Source organism: Thalassophryne amazonica, chromosome 20 (genome assembly GCF_902500255.1).
Source record: "Thalassophryne amazonica chromosome 20, fThaAma1.1, whole genome shotgun sequence".
Classification (NCBI taxonomy): Eukaryota; Metazoa; Chordata; class Actinopteri; order Batrachoidiformes; family Batrachoididae; genus Thalassophryne; species Thalassophryne amazonica.
The window spans coordinates 28,102,916-28,126,053 of NC_047122.1; the positions used below are offsets into that span (position 1 = coordinate 28,102,916).

Genomic DNA, 23,138 nt, shown 5'->3' on the forward strand with positions numbered 1-23,138 from the left:
GGTATGCTCTCCAAAGAAACCGATGAATTTGAAAAGCGTTATTTTAGATCTTTCAACATTTAAGGCCAATTTCAGTTTCCATAGGTGAGACTGGACTACATCAAAGGCTAACTGCAAAAATTTGAATACCTGAATAATTGAGTTGGAACAACAACAAATTTCTGTGTCGTCAGCATAAAGATGGGAAGCATTTAATAAATATACACACAAGCCATTTATGTAAATTGTGAACAGAATTGGACCTAAAACCTTGAGGTACACCTTTTGTGACTTCCTGGAAGGAGGAACTAATGCCATCCATCTGACCACATTGCGTCGTACCCACCATATAATCTGCAAATCAAGCAAAGGCTTGGTTGGAAATACCTTTTCTTAAAAGAATTTCATGCAAGAGACTGTGATCCACAGTATTAAAAGGCTTTGATAGGTCAAAAAACAAAGCAGCACAAAACTTCCTTAAGTCTAATGCTTTGAATACGTCATTGAAAATTGCCTGTCCGCCTCAGATTTAGTTTTTCGCATGATTTTCGATGCCCAGGCATGATCTCTTTCTTTAAGAAGGTTCCAACCTCTATGGAAAACCAAGGATTACTCCGCCCCTTTACTCTAAACTTCGGTAATTGAGCATGTTTATTCACTAACTTCAAGAATTCCTCATGAAATAAATGCCAGGCCAACTCAACATTGCCTAGAATGGAGATTCCCTTCCACTCAACACTTAGCATATCCTGCAAAAAAGCCTGCTCCTGAAAATGTTTAAAATCTCTAAGTAAAATTCATGGTTTGGCTTTAGAAAGTTTGGCATTTCTGACCACTGCAACTGCACAGTGGTCACTCAGATCATTCCCAAAAACACCAACACTAATATATTTATGAGGGGCATTTGTTATTATTAAACAAGCAGTGATGATCGAGAAGAGCTTTGTTAGGCCGAGTTGGACTATCTATTAATTGTCCTAAATTTAATAAGTCACAGATAGACTTTAACCCATCAGAAGCTCATCACAACCAATCAAAATCAAAAAGTCCCCACCAGCATAAACTCACCAGATCCTAACCCTGAGATCTAGTCATTTAAGGAACTTGGGGCATCACTACGGGCTGAGGGAGGTCTGGAGCAGCCCATAACTGTGAGGGACTGTCCCTGTTGAAACTTGTATGTAAATAGCTACACCTCCACTTTTCCTGGGGCGATCACAAGGGAAAACATTGTAACCATGAATGGCAGTATCATGATCTGAGATTGACTTACTCAGCCAAGTCTCAGATAATACAAGAATATCAGGTTCCACTGTCTGTACCCAGATTTTCACTAAGTCAATTTTAGAGAGTAGGCTCCTGACATATATGCAAAATACCAAGACCTGATCTAACTCTAAAATTATCAGGAGTATCAGTATTCCTCAAGCAGGGGCCAGGGTTAGGCTGAACATTTCCAGATAATAAAAGCAAAAGAAGAATAAAATATTTCTGTTTTACATTAAAAAAAATTGACTCCTTGTGAACAAAATTAGAAATTTCCAGGTCTACAAGTGAGCTTTCTGTGAGAACAAAATTATCCTGCAAAACAGATAGGCATATCAAGGAAAGAAGTGTTCCAGCAGGAATGGTTCCCAGGTGGACTTGAGGAGCAATTTAAATAAATTGATTTGCTTAATCAAAATTTGTAAGGCACTGTGACTTTTTTTATTTTTCTGTTTGAGGTTGCAGGAAATGGCTTCCATTGGTATTTGAAAAAGGCAAAATACTAGAGCCTGTGCCAGACTGGTGTCCTGTCCACGGTGTGCCCCACCTCGCGCTGTGACTGCTGGGATAGGCTCCAGCCCCTGCGACCCTCAGTTGGACTAAGCGGTTGAAGATGAGAGTGAAATACTAGAGCTTTGTGCGGTGGCGGGTGCTGCTCACTCCACTGACCTCTGGCACCATCATGCTGTAAATTTCTGACCGGGGGGAAGACATGTACAGCTCATTTTAATAAAGAGACCATAATACATAGGGAATACTTTATTTTCCTTCTAACAGCATCTACAGGAGGAAGTGCGTGTGTGCATGCCTGAGGGTTATGTTTTTGTTTTTGTTTTTTTAATAAACACCCTTCAAATATCTTGTCAGTAACTTCAGAGGTGATACCTGGTTTTAAAAACAACATTTTTAGATTTAAAAGTTTTCTTGTTGGAGCGAGCAGCCATCTGACATCACGCTGCCTTTCTTTAATCTGATTAGTATCTGCAAGGTCTTTCCCAGCATCCCTGTTGCAGCTTAGGGGAAGCCCCACGTTATCGATGACATCGCTACCAAATGTAGGTCATTTCATCTGATTGCTTGAATTTCTACCCTTCAGTGGTCAAAAATTCTAAATTATTTCCAGACAGAGCGAATTTTGATCATATTGGCAATATCACATTTTGAATCCATTATTTAAAGGTTAAGGAATTAAATTCTTGCCAAAGACAATTATTTTTATGACTTACATCTTTAAAAAGCCCAAAGGCTGTGCAGCTTTATTTATTTATCTATTTGTTCCTGTCCTCAGGTTAACACCCAGAGGTTCAGTCGCTGTGAGATGGAATCTGTGAAGACAGAAAAAGAAGTTGAGAGCGTATATAGATCAGGAGTGAAGAGGAAACACAATGAAGAGGAGGATGAAGAGGAGGCGTCAACCACCAAAAACTGGTACGATGTTTTGATGTGATATCTGCTGGTAGATAAGTGTTGAACGGTTTATCAAATTTAAATTAAATCATCACAGTGAGTGACTAATGCAGTAAACATATTTTAAATGACATAATAAACTAGAGCAAGCTGATATGACTGAATGAATATCACTTATTTCAAACCTTTGCCTTGATTACAGTTGATGATTATTTTACAGGCTTTTTTTGTTTGCAGTTGTATCAAAGTTCTCTGACTATTAAAGCTGAGATGTGTTTCTAATAGAGTGTAAATCTTATCTATTGCTATTTATTAAACATTTCAAAGGAGGCATTCATTCTCCATTTATGTCTCCATGAAGACATTAAGCAGAAATGAAGTCCCTAGAGTGTACAAATCGTAAATGTTCTTAACTTTCCTGTTTAGGCCACTGATCACAGCGTGAAGGTCGCCCAACCTACAACAGCCTGCAGGAGGTCGGTCTGGCCGTTCGCAGTCAAAGCCGAATTTTCTACATGAGGAACTTCAATAACTGGCTGAAGAGTGTTCTGATCGGTACGACTCATTGACATGTATCACATCTCAACCAGTCCTGATCAGTACAGTGTTGTTGATAGATCACCTGATGACTAGCTTTTTAAATTCCGTGCATGTGGATAACTTTCAGGTGTCTGTTAGCTCTTGATTAGCTGAGCACACCTGAATGAGCAAATCCCAAGGACCACGTTTGACAGTTTAGCGTCCTGTCATCAAAACATAATCCTGACATTTTAAAGAAATATATTTGGTTTGCAAGTCCAGTTGCACAAGAAGTCTGGCGGCTCAGCACAGATCACCAGTATGGTGTTTGAATGTTGCATTTGCCAAGCTTAAGTGTGTCATGAACAAACGCTTAGTAGCACCTTGCTAATGCATGTAGTGGAATTAGGAAGAGCTTGCTGCAACATGTTAATGATGATGATAAAAAGCAAATCTGACCAAAGAAAAGTGTCACAGAGCCATACTGGATATGGAATATGAGACTGTTGGGCAGTATGTCTCTTGGCCTATTTGATAACTTCATATCTCTGGAACGCCATGATGCATACTGTTCTTTTGCTTACCAAGCTACGCAGACAAACACAGTTTTACTTTTACACATACCATTTCAGATAATACAGTGCAAGCAGTTGCCACATATAAATGTCATTGCAACATTTTCCAACCAATTGCATAACATTACTGATCCACGCTGAGGGCAACGGCCCACCCATGTGGGGGCAGAGCTGAGGGGCAGGCAGAAGAGACAGGCTGTGTGTGTGGTCAGCTTGTTCAGTGAAGGCATCTTTTCAATACAACATTTAAGATTGAAGTCTGTTTCCTGTCAGTTTTTGAGTGTTCTGAGTCAAGTCACTCACAACCTGCACATTAACCCTTGAAGACTGGTTTGTTTATCGTATGATGATGTCATCACACTGACATTTTCTGGTCAAATAACTCAAAGCACACACTTTGATATAGCATCTGAGTTATTTTGGTTTCTGCAGGATGCGTTATTATGGTTATTACTGACTGGATGGAGAGATGGAATGACTCAAGATCAAATCGGACTTACTTTTATTGATTGATCTTTATAGATTTAGCTTTTTTTATGTTCATCTGTGTATCATATGATTTTTTTTTTTTTTTGGCATTGATACAGACTACTAAATTTTTGTTATCATGACATCTCTACAAGTCTTGCACTGCTTTTTTTTTTTTCCTTCTCCTGAACAGGTGACATCCTGGAGAAGGTGAGGGGACTGGAGGTTTGCAAGGTGTCAGTGTTGGATCTTGGCTGTGGAAAAGGAGGAGATCTGCTCAAGTGGAGGAGAAGGAATCGATCATCTGGTCTGTGCAGGTAACTGATTACTGGACATCAGCCGGCTTGTGCAAGTAATCGGTTTTTCATCATCAGATAAGCTGAGCTTTGAAATACCATACATAGAATACATGCTACGAAATAGTACTGTATCTTTTCTTGGTTCCTCCCATTCGGGGTCGTTGTCACAGCAGACCATCAGTTTCCATCTCACCGGGTCCTCTGTATCACCTTTAAAATCAGAGCATCTTCAGCTTTGCCACCTCCAACTCCGACTCCTGTCTTTTTGTTAGCACCACTGTCTCTAACCCTTATACCATAGGTTGTCTAACTACCGTGTGTAATCTTTCCCTTTTTCCCTCTTGCAGTTATCTGTTATCACAGATCACTCCTGCCACCATTCTCTACCCACTCCACCCTGCCTGCATTCTCTTCTTCACCTCTCTACCACACTCTCCGTTACTTTGTTAACCCCAAGTATTATTACCCCAAGTGGTAATAAACACTCTGAACCATAATGACGCACCCCCCCACACCATTGTCAACGTTTCCTCATGTTTCAGTTAATAGATCAGAGACCGACTGTACAGAGACTTTATTTAATCACTTCCTGAACATGCAAGTTGTCTCCAAGAGTTTGCATCTTGTTTGGAGACTATCTCTCACTCATAGCCAATCTAGAGGCCGAAGAACATCACATGGCTAAACCTTGCTCGGGAAGAGTGGATCAGAGTATGTTAGTCCAGCTTTCTCCATAACAGTAGATGGGAATAAACCCTCAGTCACTCAAAAAAGAGCCTCGTCAACAACTGGAATACACTTGAATTTTTGTTGTCTTTCTCAAAAGGTAAAAACGTGGGAAAAAAAAAATTATATATATTTTTCCCCCCCATGTGGATACAGCAGCAGTAGCTTTACACTGATGCATCAGTGAACTGTGGACTTATTCTCTGACTTTACCACAGTGTCGAAACGGTCTTCTGCCAGCAGAGCTACGTTGGTGCTAATGGGTGCGCTAGCCACCCTGACACTAAGCTAATCTGGAGTGCCTGCAGAATCTGTCAACTGAAATTAGTTTACGGACACGACTCTCTCACGGAGCCAACCTGTATGTCAACATTGTGCAACTAAACAGACCTTTATGCAAGAAGCAACTCTAAACAGAGTGCAGGAAAACTAGCTAAATAAGCTATGCTAAGCACTCCTAGAGTACACAAGCAAATAGACTACTGAGGTTAGCAGTGTTAATAAATAACTAGCATGTTGCCTGTGGAGATCCACAGGGTTTATATTGGGTAGTGTTTATCAAATAGGTAGGTGACATTTTTCAAGGGTGGTAATAATTAAGCAAAGCTTTTATAATGAGTTGGAATGGTGTGTGAGTCCAGAATGTTTTAGAACTTTAGACCTCAACAATTTTTAGAAGAGGAACTCACCCTTTTATTCCTGTTAATTATATCATTTTTAATGTTAATTTTCTATCTTAATGTATGATAAATTGTTTAGGTTATCATATACACACTATTATTATTCTGATCAGTATTATTTCTATTATTATTTTATTATTTATTCTATTTTGACTTTTAATTTGTAAATGGACCACAATGGAAGTAAGTGTTTTCACTTTCTTGTGTCATCCATGTATTTTACTGTATTTACAATTATATTATGTACCTACATTGAACTTACTAAATAAAATCACGCAATCACGCTTTTAATATAAAGATGATTTGCCGCCCCCTGCTTGAATGGCGTGTGAGTCCACGCCATTCTGTAGCTTCTCCAAAAATATTTGGTCTATTAACGTTCTGTTTTGGTGGCGTTCATTGTTGACCCAAAAGACATAGCAAACAGCAAATGTCAGCTCTCTCCAGTTTATCTATGAACAAAGTTACATACACGCACGCACGGAGGGCTTTTTGTCTTTTCTGCATTCTGCTGCAAGCAGGTGCTTCTAATTGTAGTCATGCAGAAATGGAGACGGTGGTGGAAGACAACAAACGCAGTCCTCTTCTCACTTATGGTACCGGCAACATAAGACTTAACTAAACTGACTAAACCAATTGAACTACAAAAACACAATAAATCAATAACACTAGCAACACTGTTAAACTAACATGAACCACAATAACAACATTTAAAACCCGAACTCTCATGCTGCACCACAGCACAACATCCATTGTTTACTGGTTAGATAATTGCTAATTTCCCCAAAAATATTAGTTTTATCAGCTTTCCATTTTCACAGCATTCATCCTTGACTCAAAAATACATGAGCATACCAAACGGCAAATGTCAGCTCTCCCCAGTTACTGTATGATCGAAGCCGTATGCACGCACACAGGGACCACTTGGCTTTTATAATATAGATCTTGTGGGCTTTGAGAAGGACTGTCTGGGAGAAAGTAACATTTGATCACCTTTTTTTCTTTTTTTTTTTTCTTGCAGGACATAGCGCAAGTGTCAGTTGAACGTGTCAAAGTCGTTATGAAAGACATGCAGAACAGAAGTCAGTCAAATGAGAAACTCTTCAGTGCTCAGTTCATCACTGCAGACTGTACCAAGGTAGAACCACAGTGCCGCTATCGACTCATGAATGCAGTTATAGTAGTAGCACCTGGACTTGTTCCTGTCATTTTGACAACTCACATCTTTGTAGTAGAACTACAGTTCCTAAATCAGAACTGCAGATCAACTTTTTGGTTGCTGTGGAAATGATATAACTAGTTATTTTTGCTTCTCTCCACATTTGAGCTGTGTTGTGGGTAGAAGAATTGTTTTCAAACTGTGGCCAACTTGACCTTGTTAAGTTTTGACATCTGTTTGCAGGAGCTGTTGTCTGACCAGCTGGATGATCCACAGCTGATGTTTGACATTTGTAGCTGTCAGTTTGTTTATCATTACTCATTTGAGAGTGAGCAGAAGGCAGACATGATGCTGAGGAATGCCTGTGAACGCCTGAAGCCTGGAGGATTCTTTATAGGAACCACACCAGATGCCTTTGAACTCGTGTAAGACAGTTTGTCTTCTGAATGCCAAAAGTGTTCTTAGGCTGTTATCCTGCTTAATCTAATTAGTGTGATTCTCAGACTTTCTCCTCAGCCGATGATTTGAGACTGTGCTAGAAGGTCCTGAGGTGTTGCCTTTTAGTGGCTACAATGAGGTTTGATTCTTACTCTGAACTGAAACCTGTGGGCTTTCACTTATGGACAACCAAACCCAAAAGCCTTGTTTTCTCAAGTGATTTACTGCTTTAATTGTAAGTGAACTTTATGACTGTATTGACTGTGGTACAGTACGGTGCATACGGTGCATCCAGTAAGTATTCACAGCACTTCACTTTTTCCACATTTTGTTATGTTACAGCCTTATTCCAAAATGGATGAAATAAATTTTTTCCTCAAAATTCTCCACACAATACCCTGTAATGACAACATGAAAAAAGGTTGTTTTTGTTGTTGCTGTTTGTTTTGTTTTTTGAGATTTTTGCAAATTTATTTAAAAAGTTACATGCAAATAAGTATTCACAGCCTTTGCCATGAAGCTCAAAATTGAGCTGAGGTGTATCCTGTTTTCACTGATCATCCTAAAGCTTAATTGTAGTCTGAGGTAGATTCAGTTGATTGAACATGATTTGGAAAGGGGGACATGATGGTCCCACAGTTGACAGTGCATGTCAGAGCACTAAGCATGAAGTCAAAGGAATTGTCTGTAGACCCCAAGACAAGATCGTCTTGAGGCACAAATCTGGGGAAGGGTACAGAAACATTTCTGCTGCTTTGAAGGTCCCAGTAATTACAGTGGCCTCTATCATCTGTAAATGGAAGAAGTTTGAATCCACCAGGACCCTTCCTATAGCTGGCCAACGGTCTAAACTGAGCAATCGAGGGAGAAGGGCCTTAGTCAGGGAGGTGACCTAGAACCTGATGGTTACTTTGTCAGAGCTCCAGCATTCCTCTGTGGAGAGAGGAGGACCTTCCAGAAGGACACACACCTCTGCAGCAATCCACCAATCAGGCCTGTATGGTAGAGTGGCCAGACAGAAAACACTCTGTCAGGTTTGACCTCGCCTAGACATACAAGAAAGAACTCAGAGAGTTGAGATGTCTTTAGTGAGCTTTGCAAAGGGGAGACACAGCAGAGGCTGGCAGCTTGTGCAGTTCTCCAACTGTGTCATTCTGTGCGAGGCCCTTTTATTGAGTAAAAAAAACAAAGATAAGGGTGGGGGGCTACATGAGTTCACGGTTACAACATGTGCTATTAGTCATGTGCAAATACATTTGCAATCAACTGAATCATTCCAATCTTAGGTACAGAGTGAGCAGTTTTGCTGAAGCTTGCTAAATGTCAAACTGTAAACAGGCTGAGTTGGCTCCTGCAGCTGTGCTATCTATCTGGGAATATCTGAGAGAAACAGTTTGCAGAATTTAAAAGAGCAGATGTAATAATAAGATAATAAATGAATCATGTTTGTACAGTACATTTTATCTAACACACTCCTTAGTAAAAGGCACATGGCAGCACACCTGGAGTTTGCCAAAAGGCACCTGAAGGACTCTGACCATGAGAAACAAAATTCTCTGGTCTGATGAGACAAAGATTGAACACTTTGTCATGAATGGCAGGTGGAAACCAGGCACCATCCTTACAGTGAAGCATGGTGGTGGCAGCATCATGCTGTGGAGATGTTTTTCAGCGGTAGGAACTGGGAGACTAGTCAGGATTGAGGAGAAAGATGAATGCAGCAATGCATAGAGACATCCTGGATGAAAACCTGCTCTAGAGCGCTCTTGAACTCAGACTGGGGCAATGGTTCATCTTTCAGCAGGACAATGACCCTAAACACACAGCCAAGATATCAAAGGAGTGGCTTCAGGACAACTCTGTGAATGTCCTTGAGTGACCAAGCCAGAACCCAGACCTGAATCTGATTAAACATCTCTGGAGAGATCTGAAAATGGCTGTGCACCAATATTCCCCATCCAACCTGATGGAGCTTGGGAGGTGCTCCAAAAACTGCAAAACTACCCAAAGATTGGTGCGCCAAGCTTGTGGCATCATATTCAAGAAGACTTGAGGCTGTAATTGCTGCCAAAGGTGCATCAACAAAATATTGAACAAAGGGTGTGAATACTTACGTACACGTGATGTTAGTTTTTTATTTTTAATACATTTGCAAAAATACAAAAAAAAAAACTTTTTGATGTTCTCATTATGTCACCTATGGACTCTAAAATAGTTTAAAGGTATAATTTTGAGGGGGGAAAAATGATATTTTGAAATAAGGCTGTAACATAAAATGTGGAACAATGGAAATGCTGTGAATACTTTCCAGATGCACTGTAGTCATCTCAGTGTTGAGGAGACTGAAGACAGGCCCACATGACCTGACTGCAGTTGGTCACTTTCTGGATCTAGCGATGGACAGCTGGTGTGCCTGGGTCCTCTGTAGTTTGGTGGATTTGACAGTCTGCAGCTCTAACACTTGTTCTTAGAACAGATTGTGTTCTGTTGCAGTTCCCTGGTGTAGTATCACTGGGTGAAGTGAATGATGTTCATCTGAAAAATTGTGATTAATATCAGTGTCTTTGTCTTTTTATAATAATGCTGAATGTCACTTTTCTTTGCAGAAAACGTTTGGAGACGTCTCAGTCGCTGTCATTTGGCAACGAGATTTTCAGAGTTTGTTTTCAGTCCAAAGGTTCATATCCGTTGTTTGGCTGTCAGTATCACTTCAGTCTGGAGGATGTTGTCGACGTTCCAGAGTTTCTTGTCTACTTCCCACTTTTTGAACAGTAAGAATTCTTTTATTATTATTTTAAGTATGAATTAATCTTCTGACACATCTTCTTCCATTGTTTCTGTAGATAATCAGAATAATTGAAAATTGGAAACATGTTTTACAAATTTGTCAATCAGAATGAAAGAATGTGAATATAAATGCTCTCAAAATGACAAGGGTGGTGCAGTCCTACAATAGGACACCCCCCTGAAATACAAGTTAAAAAAGAAATCCATAGATTTTCTCATAAAGGAGTGAGGGAAGATACTCAAGCTTTAATCAAATCAAATCAAATCGTATCAATTTTATTTATATAGCGCCAAATCACAACAAACAGTTGCCCCAAGGCGCTTTATGGGTGATTCTTTAACTACGGGCACTATTGGCCTCGTAAATGTAATTTCCACCACACCATTTCCTTACAATATAAAGCGCCTTGGGGCAGTGATTTGGCGCTACATACATGTGCTCTGATGTCACTGTTTATCTCCATAGAAACTACCCAAACAATCTTTCATACAAACTGTTTAAAGGGACATTAGTGTTGTGGTGGAAATTACGGCAATAGTGTGGGAGAGAACCACATTTGTTTAAAAAAATCACAACAGTTGTATGACATTGAATACCCCAATTATGTTTTGATTATTTTACTGATATTTTATTCAGAGATATTTTAAAACATTAGAAAAAATGTTTCTTTACCATTCATTTTTATCATTGAAGATCAAAAGTCTGGGTGTGGGACAAGCACAAAACGGCAATATTTGCATATAATGATGCTGAAAAAAGGTGAAAAAGTCATCATAGACTACTAGAACAAATTTCTTAACACACTTTCATTGTAAAGATAACTATAAAAGTGTGAAATTTCCACTTTTTTCGGTTTTTCATACAATATGATCAAAGGACATAATAAGTGCCCGTAGTCTAAGAATCACCCTTATATTGTAAGGCAAAAGCCATACAATAATTACAGAAAAACCCCAACGGTCAAAACGACCCCCTCTGAGCAAGCACTTGGCGACAGTGGGAAGGAAAAACTCCCTTTTAACAGGAAGAAACTTCCAGCAGAACCAGGCTCAGGGAGGGGCAGTCTTCTGCTGGGACTGGTTGGGGCTGAGGGGAGAGAATCAGGAAAAACACATGCTGTGGAGGGGAGCAGAGATCAATCACTAATGATTAAATGCAGAGTGGTGCACACAGAGCAAAAAGAGGTGAATAAAAAGAAACACTCAGTGCATCATGGGAACCCCCCAGCAGTCTGTCTATAGCAGCATAACTAAGGGATGGTTCAGGGTCACCTGACCTAGCCCTAACTATAAACTTTAGCAAAAAGGAAAGTTTTAAGCTTAATCTTAAAAGTAGAGAGGGTGTCTGTCTCCCTAATCCGAATTGGGAGCTGGTTCCACAGGAGAGGAGCCTAAAAGCTGAAGGCTCTGCCTCCCATTCTACTCTTACAAACCCTAGGAACTACAAGTAAGCCTGCAGTCTGAGATAGAGTGAAGCGCTCTATTGGGGTGATATGGTACTATGAGGTCCCTAAGATAAGATGGGACCTGATTATTCAGAACCTTATAAGTAAGAAAGACGAATTTTGAATTCTATTCTGGAATTAACAGGGAGCCAATGAAGAGAGGCCAATATGGGTGAAATATGCTCTCTCCTTCTAGTCCCCATCAATACTCTAGCTGCAGCATTTTGAATTAACTGAAGGCTTTTCAGGGAACTTTTAGGACAACCTGATAATAATGAATTACAATAGTCCAGCCTAGAATAAATACATTTTTCAGCATCACTCTGAGACAAGACTTTTCTAATTTTAGAGATATTGCGCAAATGCAAAAAAGCAGTCCTACATATTTGCTTAATATGCGCATTGAAGGACATATCCTGATCAAATGACTCCAAGATTTCTCACAGTATTACTGGAGGTCAGGGTAATGCCATCCAGAGTAAGGATCTTTAAAGTAATTATTTTTTGTAACTATGGCTAGTCTGGTAGCTCTGAGTTTTAGGCTGTTTGGAAGGCAATTTGACCAGGACTTTGAATTAAAAAGAAAAAAAATTAAAATCCGGTGAATAAACATGTTAATGAGACTCGGGGTGCATATTTAGATAATATAATGAATGAGAAGAGGGTAAAGATGAAATCAGTTCCTTTGTGTTTAATTCGTATTTTTGGCTGAGATGTGCCTGTCATTCACTGCCCTCATGTGGAAGGGGCCTTTGTGTTTTTTCTGTGCTGAACACAAAGTGTACATGTGAGTGCCACCTGTGTTGTGATTGTCATCTGTGGACTTTAAAGTCACTTTCATGTGGAGGCTGTCTCAAATTCAAGAAAACTGATAAAGCGGATCCATCATCAATTCCATTAGTTAATTTTGTACTCACCCCGTGACACTCATGGTGCATGTGTACCCACTTTTTGTTGTGTTACGGCTGATAGGCTGCTAATCCTATGTCATGGCGCGTCGTCCATTTATTGTGATATCTCAGAACTGTCTAACTTTTTTGGTGCCTATTTTATGCCAGAAATGACCTATTTGGTGTTTGGACCCAATTTTCTCAAAACCTGTCCAAAAACATGTCTCTTAATTTAACAAGGACACAATATTGGTCATTGACATTGTTCCCGTCTCAAAATTATTTCCGTGGATTTCTTTGTTTGGAAATGGCTGCCATTTTTATGCAGAAAATGGCAATGTTTCCTTTGGCTTTAATTGACCCACTGGGCCCTTGGCACTCCAGGGTTTTTTTTTGTTTTTTTTTGTCTCTCAAATTTTTCTCTCTCTCTCTCTCTGCCTCTGTCTCTCTCTGTCTGTCTCTCTCTCTCTCTCCTCTCTCTCTCTCTCTCTCTCTCAAATTTCAACACCAGACATCTGATAAGGTATGTGGGGCACAAAAGTAGGCCAGACCAAATGTGGCCCCACGGAGCATTAGTTACAGAATTTTGAGAGGTTCTCTCCAAAACTGAGCTCATTTTATTGTAATTTAGATTCATTGAGTCTCCTTCCCAAGGTTGAGTAGGATTACTTTGAAAGAATACATGTGGATTACATGTATGTATGTACATACATTTGGATTACTTGTAATCTGATTACTTTTGGATTACATTTCAAAGTAATCCTACCCAACCCTGCTCCTTCCAACCGCACATCAGGCGTCAGTATCTCTACTCTTGTTAAAAGGAAAGATCCTCAAAATTGCTCCTCCTGCAATCCAGTAAGTCTCTTTAATGTTGATGTTAAGGTATTGGCTAAATGATGTCTCTGTCTCAATACTGTTGGACCCACTGAACAAACAACCATATTTTAATGTCAGTCATGTGCTTTATTGTATCTTTCCCACTTTAGGTGGGAACATTGTCAAAACCAAATTGCAGGGGACTAACAGGAGCTGCTTTCTGTGCATGTCAAATGAATACATCTATATAGTTTTTTTTTTTTTTTTTTACTGCACTGACATAGACACCTGCATGTTTACCAACTGGAATAATTCCTTTCTGACTGGAATGTATCCAAATGGGAACTCTTTGAATGTAGTTTCTGTAATTTCAATCACAAATGTTTCAAAGGTAAAATTTATTGGCTCTGATTCTGCCACCCTTTACTTCAGTACATAATAATAATAATAATAACTCCTGTCTGTCTGTCATGAAGTGCTTCAAGAGACTAGTTCTCTAGCACATCAAGGTCTATCTTCCACTGGACTTTGACCCTCACCAGTTTGCATACCGTGCGAACAGATCCACGGAGGATGCCATCGCCGTAGCTCTCCACTCTGCGCTGAGCCACCTAGACCAGCAGCAGAGCTACGTTTGGATGCTCTTTGTGGATTACAGTTCAGCCTTCAATACAATAATCCTGGACATTCTCACTACAAAACTGGCCATTCTCGGCCTTCCCCCTCCCACATGTGCCTGGATCAAGGACTTTCTGACCAACCGGCCCCAGACTGTGAGACTTGGCCCCGACCTCTCCTCGACCTGCGCACTGAGAATCGGCTCCCCACAGGGCTATGTGCTGAGGCCCCTCCTATACTGCCTCTACACCTACGGCTGCAGTTCGGCCTACCAAAACAACCTGGTGGTCAAGTTTGCTGATGACACCACTGTGGTCGGACTCATCTCTAAGGGTGATGAGACAGCTTATTGAGAGGAGGTCCTGAAGCTGGCAGCCTGGTGTTCAGAGAATAACCTCGCACTGAACACCAAGAAAACCAAAGAAATCATCATTGACTACAGGAAGCATCGACCCAGCCCTCCTTTTCATCAGTGGCGAGCGTGTGGAGAGGGTTCACACCTTCAAGTTTCTCGGCGTCCTCATCTCCGATGATATCTCCTGGTCTGTGAACATCACAGCAGTCACCAAGAAGGCTCAGCAGCGGCTACACTTCCTGAGAGTCCTCAGGAAACACAAGCTAGACTCCAAACTGCTGCTGACCTTCTATCGAACATCCATTCAGAGCCTGCTGACATACTGCATCACAGTATGGTACGGCAGCTGTACTGCTGCAGACAGGGAGAGGCTCCAGAGAGTCATAAAGACAGCCCAGAAGATCATTGGCTGCCCTCTCCTCTCCCTGATGGACATTTACAGCTTCCGCTGCCTTAGCAGAGCCCTAAACATCACTAAAGACAGCTCCCACCCTGGCTTTGAACTGTTTGAACTGATGCCCTCAGGGAGGCGCTACAGGTGTATTAAGACCAGAACAAACAGACTCAAAAACAGTTTCTTTCCCACAGCGGTAACCATCCTGAATTCCCGCATGCACCGACGATAATATGCAGCATTCCATCCCATAATGTGCATTATTATAATTTTTTTTTTAACAATGTATATAATAACATACTTATTCTGCAATGTACATACCATCCAGGACCGTGCACCTTACCTTCTAATGTTTACATCGTGTATATATATATATATATTTGATATTGCTGCTTTTTCTTCTTACTTGCTTGCACTGATTTTTGAGTTGTCTTTAATCTCGTTGTACATTGTATAATGACAATAAAAGGCATTCTATTCTATTCTATTCCATTAGAATGGCGAAGAGGTACAACATGCATCTGGTGATGAAACAGAGATTTTCTGAATTCTTTGATGAGAAAGTAAAGAAGGAACATCATCGAAGCCTCATGATGAAAATGACTGCTTTAAGAGGTAAATGTTACTCTTTCTCTCCCTCCGTCTGTTTATATTAGTGGTGTCCAAAGTATTCCAGAAAGGGCCGAGAAGGTGCAGGTTTTCTTTGCAGCCACTGACTTCAGCGGTGATTTCACTGATTAACATCACTTTGAGCAGGTGGGATGAGTTCATCAGTGAAATCACCTGCTGAAGTCAGTGGCTGCAAAGAAAACCTGCACCTTCTCGGCCCTTTCTGGAATACTTTGGACACCACTGGTTTATACCCTCCAGTATGAGTTGCAGCTCGCTCATATCTTTAAGAAAATAGACAGTTTTAATCTTGCAGCAGCACTTTGCTGCCTCCGTTTTACCTGTTAGACAAACGATGATGGTGGTGCTAAGAGTGACCCTAACAAACGATGGCAGAAACTCTCTGTAACCACCCATGATGCTTACATGATAAATTTTTAAAAAGAACATGTAATAGAAAGAAGTGCTCATGATGATGGCAAGCATACGACTCTGGTTTGTATACAGTGGTCCCTCGTTATAACGCGGTTCACCTTTCGCGTTTTTTTTTTTTAGTCCAATTTTGCATGCTTTTTTTTTACAGTGCATTGTGTTCCGCGGCCTCATCAAGCAGCCGGTCCCGACACCGCAAAGGGAGAGCACGCGCATTGTGTTCTGCGTGTCTGTTTATAAGAATCTTCTCGCCCAGAAGAAAAAAGAGCACCACAACTACCCATAACTGTTCTACACTCAGAAAAGACACCTGCAGCGAGGTGTGAGTCAGTGGAAAAGACGTGACAGCGCAGCAGCGCCAGGACGAAGAGGCGCGATCAGAGGAACTGTGAAATACTGGTCAGTCACTATTAATAATTTCTTATGTGTCCAACCTCGTACGTGATCGTTAAATTAAATTCGTTAGTCCTAAAAGCCATCATAATTATTTATAGGAAAACGTTCTATTGTTCTTTCTCAAACAAATGTTTGGGCCTGAAAACAGGTTGGTCTTATTTTCTACTCAGGTTTGAACTTTGAGAGTGTTTACACATGAGAGAAAAGTGAGGAAAAATGTTCATGCCTGATTGAGAAAAGTGTATAAGTGTGTAGTGAGGGGGTTTTACAGCTTTAAAAAAACGTGTATAATAATTGTAAAAAAATAACGCTGGCCACTTCGCGGATTTCGCATATCGCGGGCTATATTTAGAACGTAACTCCCGCAATAAACAAGGGACCACTGTACATGCTAAACCTTTAGGGGAGAGAATATGTTGCTATAAACACGTGGGGTGACCGTGGTTGAGTAAGCTGATTGGACAGTCCTTTCACGCAAAAGTTAGGGTGTCAATCTTTTGTGACTGCGTGTGTCCAAATGTCCTTGAGCAGAACCCAAAACTGATCCTAGTGCACATCATCTCGTTTGAAATGCTTGTCCTTTTTTTTTTTTTTTTGTAGTGTGAATGTCAGTTGCTTTGGATTGAAGCATCTGATGAATAAAAAAATACCCAGCGTTTACCATTTCCTGTGTTTTCAGCGATTTCCCTTTGAGGATGGAGGTAGACAGGCAGCAGACCCGCAACTGAGTACCGCCATGCTAAAGAGCACTGTCCAGAGCTGGAGTCAAACTACCTCTGGTGAATCTGCGAACACGCCAACCCAAAGCCAACATCACTGTGCATCATTGCTGTGTTGTGGTCTAACAGCTGTTGTTCTGTCTGCAGGGCACTTTGAGCAGATCAGAGTGGGAAGCAGCCAGTAAGTGTCATCACACATCACGTTCTTAAAGCTGGTAACGTTAATGATTCTGATGATGATGTCCCTGATTACATGCACATAAAAATCCAGTTGATATCTGATTATTGCCCTTTACCGCTATTAAGTAGTCATTTAAACTGCAAAAGCTGATATGCTTTATCCGTACTGACTGTTATCTGATTATGAGAAATGGAATTAACAGACCTGGATTTTTTCCCCAGTACTCTTATTGCTTTGGTACATGTATACCATGAATCAGATTTATTTAGTGCTTTAATATGTATAAAAGCAAACGGTAGTCACATTGCCAGAGGTACAGCGGGATGGACTGCTGTCTTGTCTCGCCTCATAACATCCTTCATCAGATCACAAAGTTCAGTCCGTTGTGTGTTCAAAAAAATAGCGCTTCAGTGGCACCATATGTTGTTTGTGTTCTACAGAGCAAATTTCTCAGCGATCTGTGCGGTTTATAGGCATATTTATTGAAGTTGACCGGAGTTTGCTCAAAGAATGTCACATTTCCTCAGTTTTTGTCCGTGAGGGCATCAAATCTACACACCTTTTTGCAGAGAGAGAAAGAGAGACTGTGCTCTTTATCTCTATACAGTCCATAGTTTCTCTTCAGGAGCTGCCCTTTCTTCTTTCTCCAATTCCAAAGAAATCCAACTAATGAACTGAAACCACATCAACCCAGTTTTTTCCATTTATCGATTATTGAAGTGTATGTAAACTCATCAGGTCGGTTTATTATGTCATGTAAACATGCTCAGTGTTGTTAAGAAAAGCTACAAAATTTTTTCATATGAAAACAATATATAGAACTTTTGCTCATACGTAGAATAACCTTGGGTCAGCCTCCTTTGAGTGCTGCGATATTGCAAGCTCAATATTGACAAGATCATTTTAACGGCATGCACTCGATTGTGTGTTCTAGAGCACTGTGCATAAACAAAGAAGCTCATGGATACGCTCTTTACACCTCGTTAGGTAGAGAAGCTTGAATCTTCGACTGGACTGGATTGCTTGACGCGAGGACGTTTCGCTTCAAATTGCAGAAGCTTCCTCAGCTAAAATTCTTGCCCTGGTAGTGTGACTTCTGTCTGACCCTTCTCCATATGGTGAATCATATTTCAGCAGCAACGCTCTTTTCTGCCACACAGTCCTGTGCACGGCGGTTTGTACACCCGTTTCAAAGTGTAACCAATCTTCTTTGGAAGTGTTTGTAATTCAGCTTCTGCAAATTTGTGTTCATACACAATGAATTATTCTTTTATGTGGGTAAATGTAGTCATGGTGAAGAGGTCTAAGAAACCTGTTGGATAAAAACACTCAGAACCTGGTGGTGAGATCAGGACCAGGATTGTGATTCTTGTGTGTGCTGATGCTGTGTGCTTTCTGTGCAGGTATCTACCTGGTTTTTGTATTTCAGAAGATGTCGTGAAGCTGCAGATCCGTCTGACTCCATCTGAACTCTGCACAGTCATCACCGATACTGCACGAATTCATGTGCACCACTTGTCTTTGTGTTTAGGTTTCTTTTCCCTGAGAGCCACCTGACAACTCAAACTTACCATCAGGTGTTTGTTTATAAGAATAAAATTACACACTCAAATGGAGTTATGTCCATAAGTATTGGACAGTAACAGTTTTTTTGTAGATTTGATTCTGTACACCATAACGGAGTTGCAAATAAACAGTTTGTTGTTGTAGTGTCAATTTTTCAACTTTGATTCAGACAGATTTTCTGTACAGTGTGCTTGTATTGGATAATTATTTATAGCTGCTACAGCACATCAATTTATATACGTATCTTATTTCAATCACACTTCCTGACACTCATTCAGTCAGGGGTGAAGTCAGACTTTCCTTCATGGAGAACCCAAATAAATTTTGATTTTGCACAGCTGGCACTTATGATTAATTTTAAAATTTTTAAAAATAACATGAGGAGAAATGGTTTAATTTGAGACATTATAAAGAACAAATTTGTATTTTGTGCAGATTGGTGAATCTCAATTATGGTGTTTGGAGGCCCTCTAGTGGCACAATTGGAGGACTACACTTTAAAAAAAATCTTTTTTTTTTTGTGGCGTGATTATGGTTTGTGGTGGTCAATCTCACACGAGTCGTGTCAGCTGGAAGGCCACCAAAAGACCCTCACTCCAAGTAAAAGTTACCACTACAGAAATTATACGCTAATATTTCATATGCAGTGGAACTAAGACCTCTTCCAGAGAACTGCAAGATAATAACAAAATAAGATGGATGAATGTGGCGCTAGAAGTGCTCCTTGTGACTGCAGCAGTGCCTCTGAGTAAATGAACTCCAGTCAACTCTACTCTGTTCTGGAAGAGAGCAGGAAGGACATCAAAGTTTAAGAAGATGCAGCTGCAGTGACTTTAGATGTACCAACGTTCACAGCATTCATCCTTGACTCAAAATACATAAACATGCCAAACTTGCTAATCAACCAGGTTAGTCTCATTGAGCTCAAGACCTCTTTTGCAATGGCGACCTGGGCAATTATAAAGTTTCCAGTTCAGCCAACTTGCGTGTCTTTAGATTTGGGAGGAAACCGGCTGCACCTGGAGGAAACCCACACAAACATGAGGAAAACATGCAAACTCTACACAGAAATGCCTCAGGTGGGAATCGAACCCACAACCTTATTGTGAGACAACAGTGCTAACCACTAAATCGCTGTGCTGCCATGTCAGTGCGCCACAGTTTCTCTGATCTGAGCCATATACATACACACAGATGCCACTTGGCTTTTAATATGACTACTAGTTAGGATGTAGATAGTCATTTCAGTCCAATTTTCACAGAACATGTTATCCCTGCTATGCACAATTTCAATTTATTTCCTTTATATAGTGCCAAATCACAACAGCGTTGCCCCAAGGCGCTTCACACAGGTAAGGTCTAACCTTGCCAACCCCCAGAGCAACAGTGGTACGGAAAAACTGCATTTTGGCACTAACTGGAAGATGGACAAACAGGCATAAAATTGGAGCCTCCATCCAGTTTTGGTGGTGTAGGTAAATCCATAACAGGAAAATGAGAGTGATTGAGGCGCTCTTGATTAAGATATAATGCCAATGTACACCAAATGGGCTTTTCAATATTAAATTCAAATGTCCACAATATCCACAATCTAAATCAGGTCCGGGTTGAACTTTGTCAGGTGATAGTGGGTGCCAGTCTGCACCTCATTTTCAAATATGAGTGTGATTGGGGCACATTTGATTAAGATATAATGTAAATTATACATTACATGTGGTTTTCAATGTTAAATTTAAATGGCCACAAAATCTAGAATCTGGATCTGATCCTGATCAAACTTTGTCAGTCAGTAAAGGATATCATTCTACATAACATTCAAATAAATTTGATCTTTTTGATAGTTATGAATTTTGGAAATTTGTTGAATGTTAGAGATAGGGATTTTTCCTGGCTTTGACCTTTGACCTTGAAAATTGAATCAGTACTTGCCGATAAGGATATGAATCCTCTGTAAAAAAAAAAAAAACGTTTTTGGCAGAGGTAAGAGCTGTTGAAAGTGTGTGACCAGGGGGTGGATAGTCTCCCTCCCTGATATTATACACGTGTTGTTTGAGGGCGGTATGTATAGGGTGTTTTGTTTCTCTTATACAAGCGAAGCGCCATGCAGAGGTGCAAAGCTCACTCTATGGTACAGGGAGTCCCAAACAGGAAGTGCCTAATTTTGAGACCACAGTGAAACAGCAAACGTCAGATGTTGAACACTTCCTGGCATTGGTGGAGCTAGAGTGGAGGCCAGGGTTGCACTGGACTCCCCTAAAATCTGATTGGACACAGATGATTGACATGTCACAGCACCATACATCTGGTTGAAAAGAGCTGCATTTTGAAATCAGTGAGTCAGCTAGGTTGCTAGGTTCCTCCTGTCCAGTAGTTGGTGGTGTGTACCACAACAAGTTCTAATCTACCTTGGTAGAAGAAGAAAAATGTTAGCCTCAGATTTGAACTGAACATGTTGAACCATGGACTAATAATGACACCAAAGTGATATTGGTGAGCAAACGACCATATTTTATGCCAGAAATGAGGTCCAGGTTGTTAAAAGCGACATTTCTCTCCTTTAATTCGGGTTGCCTTATGCATTTGTCTCCAGTGATTTTTAAATGAGAAGGCAGCTGTTGATTAAATGACCCCTTAGGTTTGCTCTCTGAGTGACACCAGGATGATGCATTTCACTTAAAAATACACATGCCACAGAGTGTTTCTCAACTGTACTCAAAAGTATTGGAGCACTTGGCATTTCACACATTTTAATTTATGTTATTTCAAATACAAATAAATAAAGTTATCTCCCTTAAACTCAAACTGAAAGCAAATGTCTACAACTTGATATAAATTAATTAAAAATATAAAATCCAGCTTCCTGATGAAGTGGGGTGGAGGAGGATTTCCTTCAAAGAAGACATGAATGTTTAGCTACAATTTGCCAGAAAGTACATTTGAGATGAAAGCCTAGATTTGATGTTTTGATGAAAGAAATTTTTGTATTTCTTCATGATTGTTGTGAATAAAGTCCAAGACATATTCAGTGACTTGGAAATGTTCATGTATCCATCCCCTGACTTGTCTGAAGAAAACTGGCAATAAAACTGATTATTATGTACAGGTATTATCAAGTTTTAGAGATTTGATTTCAGTTTGAGTTTGAGGAAGATCATTTTAGGATTTTTTTTTCTTTATATTTTTTGTATTTTTGTATTTAAAATGGCATAAACAAATTAAAATGTGTGAAATACCAAGTGTTCCAATACTTTTGGACGGCACAGTATCCTAACCTTATGGTGAGTTCAAAATGAGTGTGGTATTATTACTGTTTTGTTTAAGAATGTTTAAGTTTCACTGTTGCTGCACTTTGTGTGAAGTCATAGTCATATCGTATATATTGATATGACAATATTGAGATACGATAATTTGGCCATATTGTACAGCCCTGCTGTCAACTAGCTGAAAACTTTGAATATTAATTCAAGGTTAATTACACTTAATTAATTACATACCTACATTTTAAAAAAATGCTTAAAGTGGTAGGGGGTTACGAGGGCTGCAATTAGGGGGGTCTGGTCCCAGAAGATGAAAGGCAAAAAAAAAAAACAAAATTGCTTAAAAAAGGTAGGGAAGGGAGTATTAGCCGTACTCATGCTCCCCTGAAACATTTGCTCACAGTCTGAAGGACCTCAATGACATGTGAGATGCTGAAGAGCTTCACTCATTAACGTCTGGGACATTATGCATATTACAAGTAAATGAAAATGTGCCTAACAAATGGCAGGTAGCCCCCGCTGGAGCGGTTCTCAAAAAATTGAGATTTTTATTTATTTATTTTTGTGCATTGTTCATATTGTATGTGGGGGTGTACATATATTGACCAGACATTTGGATTCAATCAAAATATTGTGTTATGTGGGCCGCTGAAGAGGAGGTACTGCTTGCCCACCACCACCAGAGGGCGCCCTGCTTGGAGTGCGGGCTCCAAGCACGAGAGGGCGCCAGACCCAGAGGAAGTGACAGCTGTCACTCATCGCACCAGCTGTCCTCATCGCACCAGCTGTCACTCATCTACACCAATACATAAACCGGACTGCAACTCCACCTCCCCGCCGAGAAATCGACTACCAAGAGGTAATTTCTCTGCTGACACATACGGTTGTGTAATAATCTGAACTTCTGTTGCAGCCGTTTTCCTGGTGGTTTTCTTATCTGCGGAATTGGCGTTTGGTGTGACAGCGACGGCTTCGCCTCACACCCCAAACCAGATAAGTGGTTAATCAGGAGCTGCACGAGTGTGTGATTGGAGGTGGAGGTGCTCCCTCCTAACTGTGTACAGACTGTGGACTACTGAGTGTGCGGACTCACACTCATTCATCTTGTCCTCTGCTTCTGCCAGCAGTACCAGGGTCGACAGCCGAAGACAGAG

At 40.4% G+C, this 23,138-nt stretch overlaps 1 protein-coding gene across 1 annotated transcript; it reads left to right on the forward strand.

Annotated features, from left to right (window-relative positions):
* The first annotated feature begins 2,267 nt into the window (after positions 1-2,267).
* rnmt (RNA (guanine-7-) methyltransferase) lies at positions 2,268-18,877 on the forward strand. The gene is given in 15 exon segments (XM_034160378.1): positions 2,268-2,300; positions 2,534-2,680; positions 3,079-3,106; positions 3,109-3,207; positions 4,408-4,531; positions 5,458-5,488; positions 6,941-7,057; positions 7,322-7,503; positions 10,123-10,287; positions 15,321-15,435; positions 16,938-16,983; positions 16,986-17,012; positions 17,015-17,040; positions 17,128-17,161; positions 18,565-18,877. Coding segments are annotated over 15 exon segments (1,197 nt in total). The 5' UTR covers positions 2,268-2,282; the 3' UTR covers positions 18,603-18,877.
* The last annotated feature ends 4,261 nt before the right edge of the window (positions 18,878-23,138 follow it).